General features: G+C 42.5%; 1 protein-coding gene across 6 annotated transcripts in view; it reads right to left on the bottom strand.

Moving 5' to 3' along the window:
* NAAA (N-acylethanolamine acid amidase) overlaps positions 1-12,068 on the bottom strand; it is a 34,370-nt gene that overhangs the window by 1,698 nt on the left and 20,604 nt on the right. For 2 of the 6 annotated variants that reach the window (XM_087864078.1, XM_087864076.1), the window contains exon 10: positions 11,348-11,425. In XM_087864078.1, coding sequence (XP_087720204.1) covers positions 11,350-11,425 — 76 coding nt within the window. In that variant the 3' untranslated portion in view covers positions 11,348-11,349. The other 4 variants (XM_045789778.2, XM_087864079.1, XM_087864077.1 and 1 more) reach the window with 4 other exon arrangements.

Raw genomic sequence — 12,068 nt, 5'->3', positions numbered from 1 at the left:
AAAGAAAAAAAGACTATGATCTCTTTTGTATGTGTGTGCAAAATGATTCCCAGAGGTAAGAGATATCATGAAACCAGAATCTGAGTAATGGGTCAAAATGAGTATCCATCACGACCAAATCAACCCAACTTTCCTAGATACCTGAACAGTCTTAGAGCTGAAAGAGGGCATCAGCAATGACTGAGTCCTCCAATTCACAACTTGTTCTGGTAATCGGTAACCTGCCTAAGGAGACCCGTTGTGTGATAAAGTGTTCGGGTTTGGGGAGTGCCCAGATACAGGGGAGAATTCCAGCTCAGCTTTTCACTAGACCTGGGTCGCTTAACCTCCCATAAACTCAGTTTTCTCATCTCTCTATATGCTTGAGAATAATAAGTAATGTATTTAAAGTGTTCTTGGTATATGGTAGAATCTCAATATATGTTGCTAGATTGGATCTGATATATTTATTTTAAAATATCAGTAACCAAAAACATGTCTCTGGCTCAAATTTAGGAGACAGTAAAAGACATACTATCTCAATACAGCATTGTTGTGAACTGAATGTGTGCCCCACAAATTCCCAAATTGAAGTCCCAACTCCCAGTGTGATGGTATTTGGAGGTGGGGCTTTGGGGAGGTCATTAGGTTAGGTGAGGACATGAGGGTGGTGACCACATGATGCGATAAGTGTCCTTACAAGAAGAGGAAGAGAGACTAGATCTCTCTCTCTCTCTCTCATTCTCTGCCATGTGAGCAAGGAGGTGGCCATCTGCAAGCCAAGAAGAGGGCACTCAAAACAAATCAGATCTGCTGGCGTCTTGATCCTGGACTGCTCAGCCTCCAGAACTGTGAGAAATGAATACATGTTGGTTGAACCACCCACCTGTGGTATTTTGTCATGGCTGCCCTAGCTGATCAAGACAAGCATAAAGTGATTACTTCTGGGTTTAAGATTGTTATTATTAAATAAGTTCTCTTTTGCCTTTTAGGCACCTTGTTTCTTATGAGTTTATAAATCCAAAAATGGTGGCAGAATAAGGGAAATTTGTCACCTATTCTATAAAAAAGATGCTGAGATAGAAATATGACACTGCCACAGAGGGAGAAGGGAGCAGCTACCATGGGGCGATAAACTATTGGAAACAACCTGTGGGGATGAAAGAAATGAAGGCTCTCCGCAGGCAGCAGTAATTAACCCTGGTCATCAAGGCAAAAAGGATGTGCCTTCATACATTGTGGAAGGGCGCAGGGTGCACCCAGACACCGGGATGCTGCATGGGTGGTGGCAGCTCCATTCCAGGGTTGTGACAGGGGTGAACTGAGGTTTTATATGAAGAGAACTTTGCAAATGTTTGTCACTGTCATGAAAATCATAGATGAGAAAACTTTTTAAATGACGCCCTCAGAAATCTCTTAAAATATCTCTCTCCTGCGGGCATCTGGGTGGCTCAGTCGGTTAAGCGGCCCACTCTTGTTTTCCGCTCAGGTCATGATCTCAGGGTGGTGAGATCGAGCCCCATGTAAGCCCTGAGTGGGGCTCCGTGCCCAGCAGGGAGTCTGCTCAGGATTCTCTCTCTCCCTCTGCTCCTCCCCCACCTCCTACTGTGCTTTCTCTCTCTCCAAAATAATAACCACCTTAAATATTTTATCAGTACAGAATTAAGAAAATACATCATGGTACATTAGAAGTGGAATGGAACAGTATTCAGCCATGACAAAGAACAAGGCAAATCTATATGTAATGGTATGAAAATATCCCCAAGATATATCATTACATGAAGAAAAGTAAATTGCAGAGCAGTGTGCTTACCATGATCTCATCTATATAAAAATATATCAGTAAGTGTAAAATCAAATAGCATACACCAAACTGTTAATAGTGATTATCTCTGGGGAATGTGCTTATGTGACAAACTTTCATTTTTAACTTATATAGTTTTATTATAACTTTGATAATTAAAAATCAATAAACCATATTTTCTAAGAATTTTTCCATATAAGAAAGAAATTAGAAAGTGGCTCTGACTAAATAGGTATCACATATGGCTGCCTTAATAGAAGAAAGTGGTATCATCCACAGATCTGCAAAGAACATTCTAGAAGTCACTAAGAATATTGAATGGAAAGGAGAACTAAAATAATTCTCAAGGGAAAAAGTGAAAGTTTCATAAAACTTTCATAAAACAAAAAACATGGAAAATGAGCCGATGTAGTCTCAGAGTGTTGAATCAACACCTTTCAGTAATGACTAACTGGTTTCCAGTTAGTGATTCCCCAGCTGAGCCATCTTCTCAGGTAATTGAGGCCACCTAATTGAGACCCTGTCCTTCTAGGATTTGACTTAGCATCATCCATACCTGACATTATCATTTTTTTAAAAAATGCTGGAGGGCACCTGGGTGGCTCAAACGGTTGAGCACCAGACTCTTGGTTCCAGTTCCAGTTATGATCTCCTGGTCCCGGGATGGAGCACCTCATTGGCTCTGCACTGGGCACTGAGTCGGCTTTGGATTCTCTCCCCCCCACCCCCAGCCCCACCCCCATGCTTGCTCACCTGCCCGCATGCTCTCTCTCCAAAATAAATAAAATCTTAAAAAACAAAATGTTGGTAATTGTTTATCTTCTGAACCTCAAAACACGCACAGCAAAGACCCTCCCTGGGTGAGTCGGTAACAGGGACTTTTCTCTGACCTCTGTCCTCAAACCAAACCTGTATTTATTTCCTGTGTAAGCATATATGTCTGTTGGCCTCGTTTCTGTACTTTAGGCTAGAAAGAAAGCTCTTACCGTCTTTGGTGTTCTTTACTATGACACACAAGGAAGGGGAAGCCTCTTTAACACACAGGTGTCACTTCCATCCTGTCTTCCGAGTTGGCTGAGGGATCCCTGGCTGATGCAGTTTCTTCCAGACCTACAAGTCTGGTAAAGAAGGCCCAGGCCCAGGCTGGCATACCTTCTCCCAGAAAGGCAGTGAGGATGTCCACAGCCGCAGCCAAGCGTTCAGGGCTCCCTGCCTCACGGCCGTAGGCACCTCATAACCTCGATCAGATCAGGCCTGCGAGGAGGATTTGAAAGGGGAGGTCTCCCTGACACCTAGGCCCACTCCTGAAGACAGTTTCTCCCCGGCTCTCTCCCGCCCTAGCCTGGGGTCTAAGCCTTCTTACTCTTCCAGATTAGGAGGCCGTGTTTCCACAGACACGTCTGCGCAGCCTGAGCTCCTTAACCCAGAAATAGAAGAGTGCTGACCACACAGGGCGTGAGGCTCAGAGCCGTCTGGCCCCGGGGTCCTCCCTGCAGGCCCCCAGGACACCAGGCACTCTTTCCTGGCTTTTCTCTGTTCGCAAAACATGATGGAAATATCTTGCCTTTTCTTGTTTATTTCTCCTATGTTCTTCTTTTACTTTTCTTAGGACATAACATAAACTATTAATATATTAAAATATCAATCACTATTCCCAGACAACTTACTTTCTCAATTAATCTAAGATTCTCATGTGTATGCTGGTAGGTACTAAATGTGCCATGGGAATCTGCAAAGAAATTTATACTTTATTTGCATCTATTTAGTAGGTCAGGCTTATTGTTATTCGAATCATCTTTATCTTTATGTATTCTTCCCTATCTGTTCATCTTGGAAAAAAACGTTTTGAAGATTTCTATGACAAATAACAGAGTGAGCCATTTATCCTTGGGTTTCTGAATCTTCGCATTGTGTTTTGCAGCTCTGTTTAAATATATACTGAATCATATAAAATTGCCATTATATATTTGTAATAAATGAAGGCTTATGGATGCGTTTCTTGGTAGAGGGTGATTTATCAAAATAAAATATCACTCTGCCAGAATCCATTTTGGCTTGAAATCTCTTTTGTCTGATATTTGTATTTTCACATTGACTCACTTTCGTTAGTGGTTGAGTGCTAACACTTTTCCCCAAGTTCACTAAAAGTTAAAAGACTGATAAAATCCTTTATTATTGAGAGTATGAGAAAAGGAGCCTCTCCATGGGAGAGCCTACTGATGGGAATGTAAATTGTTTCACTTTGTTGGAATTAAACTAGATTAAATTTTAATTGTGATTAAATTACATATTTTTTAGCTGAATAACATTTACATTCTTTTTAAAATATTTTTATGTGAATATAGTTGATACACAATGTTGCATTAGTTTCAGGCGTACAACATGGTGATTCCACAATCCTATATGTTGTGCTGTGCTCACAAGCGTAGCTGCCATCTGTTACCATGCAACACTGTTACAGTATCATTGACTGCATTCCCTATATTGTGCCTTTTTTCCCTCGTGATTTATTCATTCCATAATTGGAAACTTGTATCTCCTGCTCCCCTTTACCTGTTTTGTCCATCCTCCCACCCCCTTCCTCTCTGGCAACCAATAGTTTGTTCTCTATATTTACAGGTCTGATTCTGCTGTTTGTTTTTTATATGAGTGAAATCATATGGTATTTGTTTTTCTCAATATGATTTATTTCACTTAGTATAACACCCTCTAGGTCCATCTATGTTATCTCAAATGGCACAATCTCATCCTTTTTTATGGCTGTGTAATATTCCATCAAATATCTATACCTTTTCTTCCTTACCCATTCATCTATCTGTAGACACTTGGGTTGCCCCCTCCCATATCTTGACTATTGTTAATAATGCTGCAATAAATACAGGGGTGAATAGATCTTTTCAAATTAGCATTTTCATTTTCCTTTGGGTAGATACCCAATAGTGGAATTATTGGATCATATGGTATTTCTATTTTTAACCTTTTGAGGAATCTCCATACCATTTTCCATGGTGGCTGCACCAATTTACATTCCCAGCAACAGGGCACAAGAGTTCCTTTGTCCTCCACGTTCTCGCCAACACTATTTCTTGTCTTTTTGATTTTAGACATTCTGATAGATGTGAGGTGATATCTCCCTGTGGTTTTGACTTGTATTTCCCTGATGATTAGTGATATTTAGCATCTTTTTGTGTGTCTATTGCCCATCTCTATGTCTTTTTTGGAAAAATGTCTATTCGGATCTTCTGCCCATTTTTTAATTGGATTGTATTTTTGGTGTTGAGTTGTATAAGTTCTTTATATATTTTGGGTATGAATCCCTTACCGGATATATCATGTGTAAATATCTCCCATTCAGTGTTTTTTTGTTTTGTTGATAGTTTCCTTTGCTGCACAGGTTTTTAGTTTGATGAAGTCCCAATAGTTTAATTTTGCTCTTGTTTCCCTTGCTTCAAGAGACAGATCTAGAAAAAAGTTGCTATGGCCGATGTCAGAGAAGTTACTGCCTATGATCTCTTATTGGATCTTTATGGTTTCAGGTCTCACATTTAGGTCTTTAACCTATTTTTAATTTATTTTTGTGTATGGTGTAAGTAAGTGGGCCAGGTTTATTCTTTTGCATGCAGCTGTCCAGTTTTTCCAGTCTCATTTATTGAAGAGAATGTCTTTTCCCCATTGCATATTCTTTCCATTGTCATAGATTAATTGACCAAATAAGTGTGGATTTATTTTTGGGTTCTCTATTCTGTTCCATTGATCCAGGTGTCTGTTTTTGTGCCAGTTCCATACTGTTTTGATTACTACAGCTTTGCAGTATATCTTGAAATCTGGATTTGTGATACCTCCGAGTTCCCCACTCTGTCTGCCTGTGACCAATCTCAGTATTCCTTCCTGTGGCCTGCAGGCACCGGCTGTGTCCCCTTCCTCGTGGGAACTGTAACAAACTATCTCATGGCAGTTGTCCCTGGACCTGTTAGCCTCACCAGACCTGAATAAAATCTACATTTTAAAACATACACACATTAAGAAACTCTTCATGAGTACAGATAGCAGTTATCTCTAAGGAATGGTACTCGGGGGAGTGCAGTCTATGAGTAGGGAAGACAGGCAAAGGATTACCACTATGAACTCTTTGACTGATTGATTTAAAGATCTTACTTATTTTTATTTTTAGAGAGAGACAGAGAGAGAACGAGTGCAGGGAGGGGCAGAGGGAGAGAGAGTCTCAAGCAGACTCTGTGCTGAGCATGAGCCTAATGCAGGGCTCGACCTCATGACCCTGACGTCATGATCAGAGCCAAAGTCAAGAGTCGGACGCACAACTGACTGAACCACCCACATGTCCCTGATTTATTTATTTATCTTTTAAATATTTTATTTATTTGAAAGAGTGTGCAAGTGGGTGGGAGGGACAGAGGGAGAGGGCGAGGTGAAGGAGACTCCCTGCTGAGCATGGGGCCCGAGGAGGCAGGGTTCGATCCCACCCCTGAGATCATGACCTGAGCTGAAACCAAGAGTGGGAGGCTCGACCGACTGAGCCACCAAGGCACCCCTGATTTATTTTTATAATAGGTATATGTTACTTGTATACTTAAAACAAATAAAATACTTTAAAAATCAACTCTATCCATCACCTGTTCAACCACCGTAGGCCAAGCCATGTTAATTTTCTAAAAATACTTTTTATTAAACATATTTTTGGCTTTTAAATTTTTTATTATGATAAGAACACTTAACATGAGCTCAACCCTCTTAACGAATTTTTAGGTGTAAAATACAGTATTGTTAAGTTTACCATAATATGGTATATAGGTACAATGTTGAACATCGTGTATCTAGAACTTACTCATCTTGCCTGACTTGCAGAACTTATCCCTAGCCCCTGGCTTCAGTGAGTCTATTTTAGGTATTTTGTAGAGGAGGAAAAAGTTTTTTTCCTACTGTCTAAGGATCCCTAGCTGGGTCTGAGAATTAAACTGACAAAGACAGGAGAAAAACATACAAATTTATTCAATGGAAGTTTCACATGATGAGGGGTCTTCATAAGGAAATGAAGACCCAAAGGGATGGATCTGTGCTTCTTTATGGGACATCGGATGAAGAGGAGGCAGACATGGAGGCATGTGATAGGTTAAGGAGTATGAGGTAATTATAGGAAACTAGGGGACACTCAGTGAGGACTGTTCGCAAGGATTCTTTTGGGTCCCACTGTCTTCAGAGCCAAGGATGCTCCATTCCTCTGGGTACAGGGAGGACGCCTCCGCAGGAGGGTTCTAGGACCTGTTTCCAGGAAGAAAGGCTTGGGCGAGGAAGTCAGAGTGGCCTTTCTGCTTCTGCTGTTCTCCCAAATTCCTTCAGCTGAAAGTATTCAATACGCCAATGTGCCATATTCTGGGGTAGCGTGTCCTGAGCCCCATCAACCTCAAACAAGTGGGATTGTGCGGTTGTCCTTCTGTGACTAGCTTGTTTCACTTCGTATCACGTCCTCAAGGCTCATCCATGCTATCACCTATGGCAGGACGCCCCCTTTGTAAAGGCTGAATAATACTCCAGCGTCTGTACAGACCACACTTTTTTATCCATTCGTCTGTCCATGAACATTCAGGCCGTCTCCACACCTTGCAATCCATCTTAACTTCTTAGCCGGTCTACTGAAATGTCAAGCTAACTGATTTTCGCTTTTCCATCACCAGCCCCCATCAGTGCACTCTCCATAATTACACCGAATGAACTTAAAAAAAATCGCTCATCACCGCTTTGATTTCTGGATACTCTGGAGGGAGAAATATCCTGAAAAAACATTCCCACTACAAAACTAAAGCTGATAAACAAGCACCTTTCTTAAAGGCCGCATACTTAGCTAAGCTAGCAAGTAATGGTGGGGGGATGAAGGGAATATAGGGAGGATGGGGAACAAAGAGAAGCTTGGGAGGGGAGCAGGCCCGGGAGGCAGGGTGGCCTGAAGGATCTTTGCAGGTCCCAGGAACTTAGACCCTTGGGTTCATTGACAATTGCGTTGGCAGGTGGGGGATAGAGGGACCCTGCCTGGGACGCACACAAGATAGAGCGAGGACATCAGCCTGCGCAGGGGCCGGCTCTGCTCTGTGAAGGTGAAGCCACAGGCTTGCCCTCACACAATGTAAACCGAGGCTCCAATTCATACTGAATGTTCTAAGAAACCACAGCTGAGAAATGAACAGACACATTCTTTCTGGGCGGCGTACCGTCAACCCCGGCCTTCAGGATTTCCAAGGGAACACAATCCAAAACTGTGGAACACCAGAGAAACTTCTATGAGGAAGATTCAACAAAAACAAACAGCCAAGTGAGACACCGGCAGGCTTGATGACTGAATTTAGAAGTAGAGTATAAAATAAGTAGGGATTAAGAAGTGTAACAAAAAACCAAAGCAAGGAACAGATGCTAGCCCATAGAGATCCCAGCAGTTTGAAAAAGTAGCAAATAGCCCATCTAAAATAAAAATATTATCCTTGAGGGGCACCTGGCTGGCTCAGTCAGTAGACCATGCAACTCTTTTTTTTTTTTTTTAAAGATTTTATTTATTTATTTGACAGAGAGAGAGACAGCCAGTGAGAGAGGGAACACAAGCAGGGGGAGTGGGAGAGGAAGAAACAGGCTCATAGCGGAGGAGCCTGATGTGGGGCTCGATCCCATAACGCCGGGATCACGCCCTGAGCCAAAGGCAGACGCTCAACCGCTGTGCCACCCAGGTGCCCCAGACCATGCAACTCTTGATCTGGGGTTGCAAGTTCGAGCCCCATGCTGGGTGCACGGATTACTTAAAAATAAAATCTTTTAAAAAATAAATAAAGAGGAACACCTGGGTAGCTTAGTCAGTTAAACGTCCTACTCTTGGTTTCGGCTCAGGTCGTGATCTCAGGCCCCACATCAGGCTCTGTGCTCAGCAGGGAGTCTGCTTGAGATTCTCTCTCCCTCTCTCTCTCTACCCCTCTGGCTCATGCTCTCTAAAATAAATAAATAAATCTTTTAAAAAATAATAAACAAACAAATAAATAATAAAATATTATCTTTGATATTAAAAACTCAATAATTCACTAAAGAAATATTTCTGATTTTACAGAAAAAAATAAAGACATTACCTGGAGTATGTCACTGAGAGAGAAATCCACACCTGCATTCTCCCCCACCCCCCCAAAATGTCAGAGGGCTGAGACAGAAGATAGAAGGTGTGATAACACACAAACTTGGGAGGTCAGGAGAGAAGACGGAAGAGAATGTAGGACAGCAACAGAAGAGTGAGTACTTTCCAAGCTTGAATGAAAGAAATAAATTTGAAGTTTGGAGAGCATAACAAATCCCAAGAAGCTAAATGACAAGAAATCTACATCTAGACACATCGTGGTGAAACCACACGGCACAAGGAACACAGTTCTTAAAAACAACCAGAGATTTCAATTACTTAAATCACTTTCCTGCTGAGAAGTCCTCAATGCCTTCATGTTGCCTGGTTAAAATTAGGCTATTCCCCAAATTTCCATCCAAAGATCGTAGTCTGTAGTCTAGAAAACAAGCATGGAAGTAACTAATGAGTAGAAATTTCTAGACTCCATCATAGTTTAACATGTCTGGCAAGAGTAAATTACTCTTGATGTTTGATTTTATTTTTTTTTTATTTTAAAGATTTTATTTATTTATTTGTCAGAGAGAAGGAGAGAGAATAAGCAGGAGGAGAGGCAGGCAGAGGCAGAGGGAGAAGCAGGCTCCCTGCTGAGCAGGGAACCCAACGAGGGGCTCAGTCTTAGGACCCAAAGATCATGACCTGAGCTGAAGGCAGACGCTTCACCGACTGAGCCACCCAGGCGCCCCTTGATGTTTGATTTTAAAAAGGACATTGGATGATGGAAATTTAACAATGTGGATCCAACGCTGTCCAAGAAGCCGCATGAATATTCCGGGCCGCTAGTGAGGTGTGGGGTAGAGTGAGGCAGGGTGACCGGTGCCTGGCTAACACTCCCCTCCACTCACCCGTCTTCCTCCGTTCTTGCTGACACACTAAACAAGAACACCACGTCCGTTCACTGCTCGGGCATTCTAACCTTTCTCGCTGCGTCCTCAGGGAAGTTTCTTTCTTGTACGTGTGAAAAAAAATCAAATTCTACAACACAGCTGTGCCCTCCTTTGAGTCCTGACATTCAAACAACATCTACGAGAGCTGCTTCCTCGGGACAGCTGCTCAGAACCACACAACTTCGGGGATAACAATGGAGGGAGAGCACAACATGAAATGTCTTGGAAAAAATATTTATTCTCCTTGCCAACATCTCTTTCAACATTTTATTAACTAATGAAAAGTGACAATCAGAAATAATTTGGTTTCATATTGCTTTCAAAAAGCAGTAAGAAAGTAGCTATGTAGAAAAAGGAAGCCCATCAGTTTTTATAAAGAAACATTAGACACATTATGAAAAGTGAGAGTCCCACCCCATGGAAACACGTGATCAAAGCTCAGACAAACAAACACTCCAACAGGCTCTATTCAAACTACAGTTCTCCATTTCTTTTAGAAGAACCTTTCTTTCCTCATATCTTCCAGAAGCACTTCATAAGAAACAAAGAGGCCTAGCCAGCTCATTTCTTCATAAGCTGAGGTCTGACAACATTGCTACATGTGGTGGTGAGAAGTGGCTTGACCTCTGAGACCAATTTTCCTTGAGCTGCTCCAGTCAGCACAGACAGAGCTTACAGAGGGTCACAAGCGATGAAGAGAAGCAAATGCAAGGCGCCTACCACCCACTTCACCAGTACAAGCTGCCAAGTGGTCCTCCTGCCCCCGCTTGACAAGACTGAAAAGCCTAATGAGGAAGGACCTGTATTGTTCCTAAAATAATACAATCCTTTCACTTGGTTTTGTTTTTTAAAGTACAGCTCTTCAAGAATTTCACTTTTAAGAAATCATCTGTGAAGGAAGAAAAATAAATGTACTTAATTCAAACACCAGTTTTTAACACTGCCATGATAAGCAAATGACCAAAACGTCAGGCCAGGTTGACAAGTTCTAGAAGAACCCGGCAATAGGGAAAACTGCCTAGGTTTGGTTTCAGGACTCCTGCTTTTTCCTCATGTCCTTCCCCTCACCGATGGGCTCACCGATGCCTGAAATAAGTTCTGCAGCTGATCTCTGCCGTCACTATCTGTCTTCTCAAGTTGTCGAGGTGCTGGGCCTGCCTCACTATTATGCTGGGGACACGCAAGTCTTCCCAATTATTTCCCCCTCTGTGTCAGCTAAGAGATAACACCTTGCCCTGAGAATAGGTTTGAGTAAGGGACAAAGGGCATTAGGCACGAGAAGATTAGCTCTCATGCCAACAAATTCAAGATAAATACCGAAGAGTGACATTAACCTGACACAAATGACAACCGTTTGCCAGATGTCTGTCAGAAGAATATTCTGTATGCATAGATGTTAAAGACGTTACCATCTTCTGTGGGAAACACCAGCACACCCACCAATGTCCCCAAATGAGCAAACAACAACAAACGAGCAAAACTTTCATAGCATGGTTGAATCCACTCGTGCTTACTTACTTTTAACCCAGGCTCCTGATCCTAGTCGTGTACTTCTCCGGGTTGGCAGCGCTCATTACTGTAGTATAAACCGTGTAGCTGAAAGCAATGAGAGGAATTTTTATATGCATATCATTGTCTCTAATATTCCAAGAGGAAAAAAAAAAAATACCAAGCCCTTCCCTAACCCTTGGGACGTAGGAAAAGAATACAAATAGAAGCCCACGTATGTCCGAATGTTGAAAATTTAAAATTCAAGTGATCACACGGTGTCCTTCCTTTCTATTTTGACAACACTATGGAAGGCCACGTTCAAATTTAAAATTCTCGGACTCCTCCGAGTTTCACGCTGTGGCAACGAGGGAGAGGCAGCCACTGGCCTCAGCCCTTGGCTCTGCCCTACAACAGAAGCTGCACGTGTGTGGACATCTCGGCCTTTGCATCTAGGCTTCAAGCACCACTCCAGGGAAAAGCCATCCCTTGGCCACCCGCCAGGCACAGGATGTCCACAGCGGCTACACACTCCCACCAGGAGAACACCACCCAGGACAGTGGACCACGCAGGCCCTGGCAATAGCTTGGAGCTCATCGGCTGGGCAAATGCTCCTGGCCCACTGGATTCCTTATATCAAGGGAAGGTTAGAGGAAGGTCAGAGGGCAGCCTCTAAAGCTCAGGGATAAAGTCAGGGGGCCCATTCACCCAGATCTAAGGATGAAAAGTACAATGTAATTTATTCAACAG

This window comes from Ursus americanus, chromosome 8 (assembly GCF_024610735.1).
Source record: "Ursus americanus isolate L20-20 chromosome 8, mUrsAme1.1.p, whole genome shotgun sequence".
Classification (NCBI taxonomy): domain Eukaryota; kingdom Metazoa; phylum Chordata; class Mammalia; order Carnivora; family Ursidae; genus Ursus; species Ursus americanus.
This window is presented reverse-complemented; position numbering and strand designations above follow the sequence as displayed.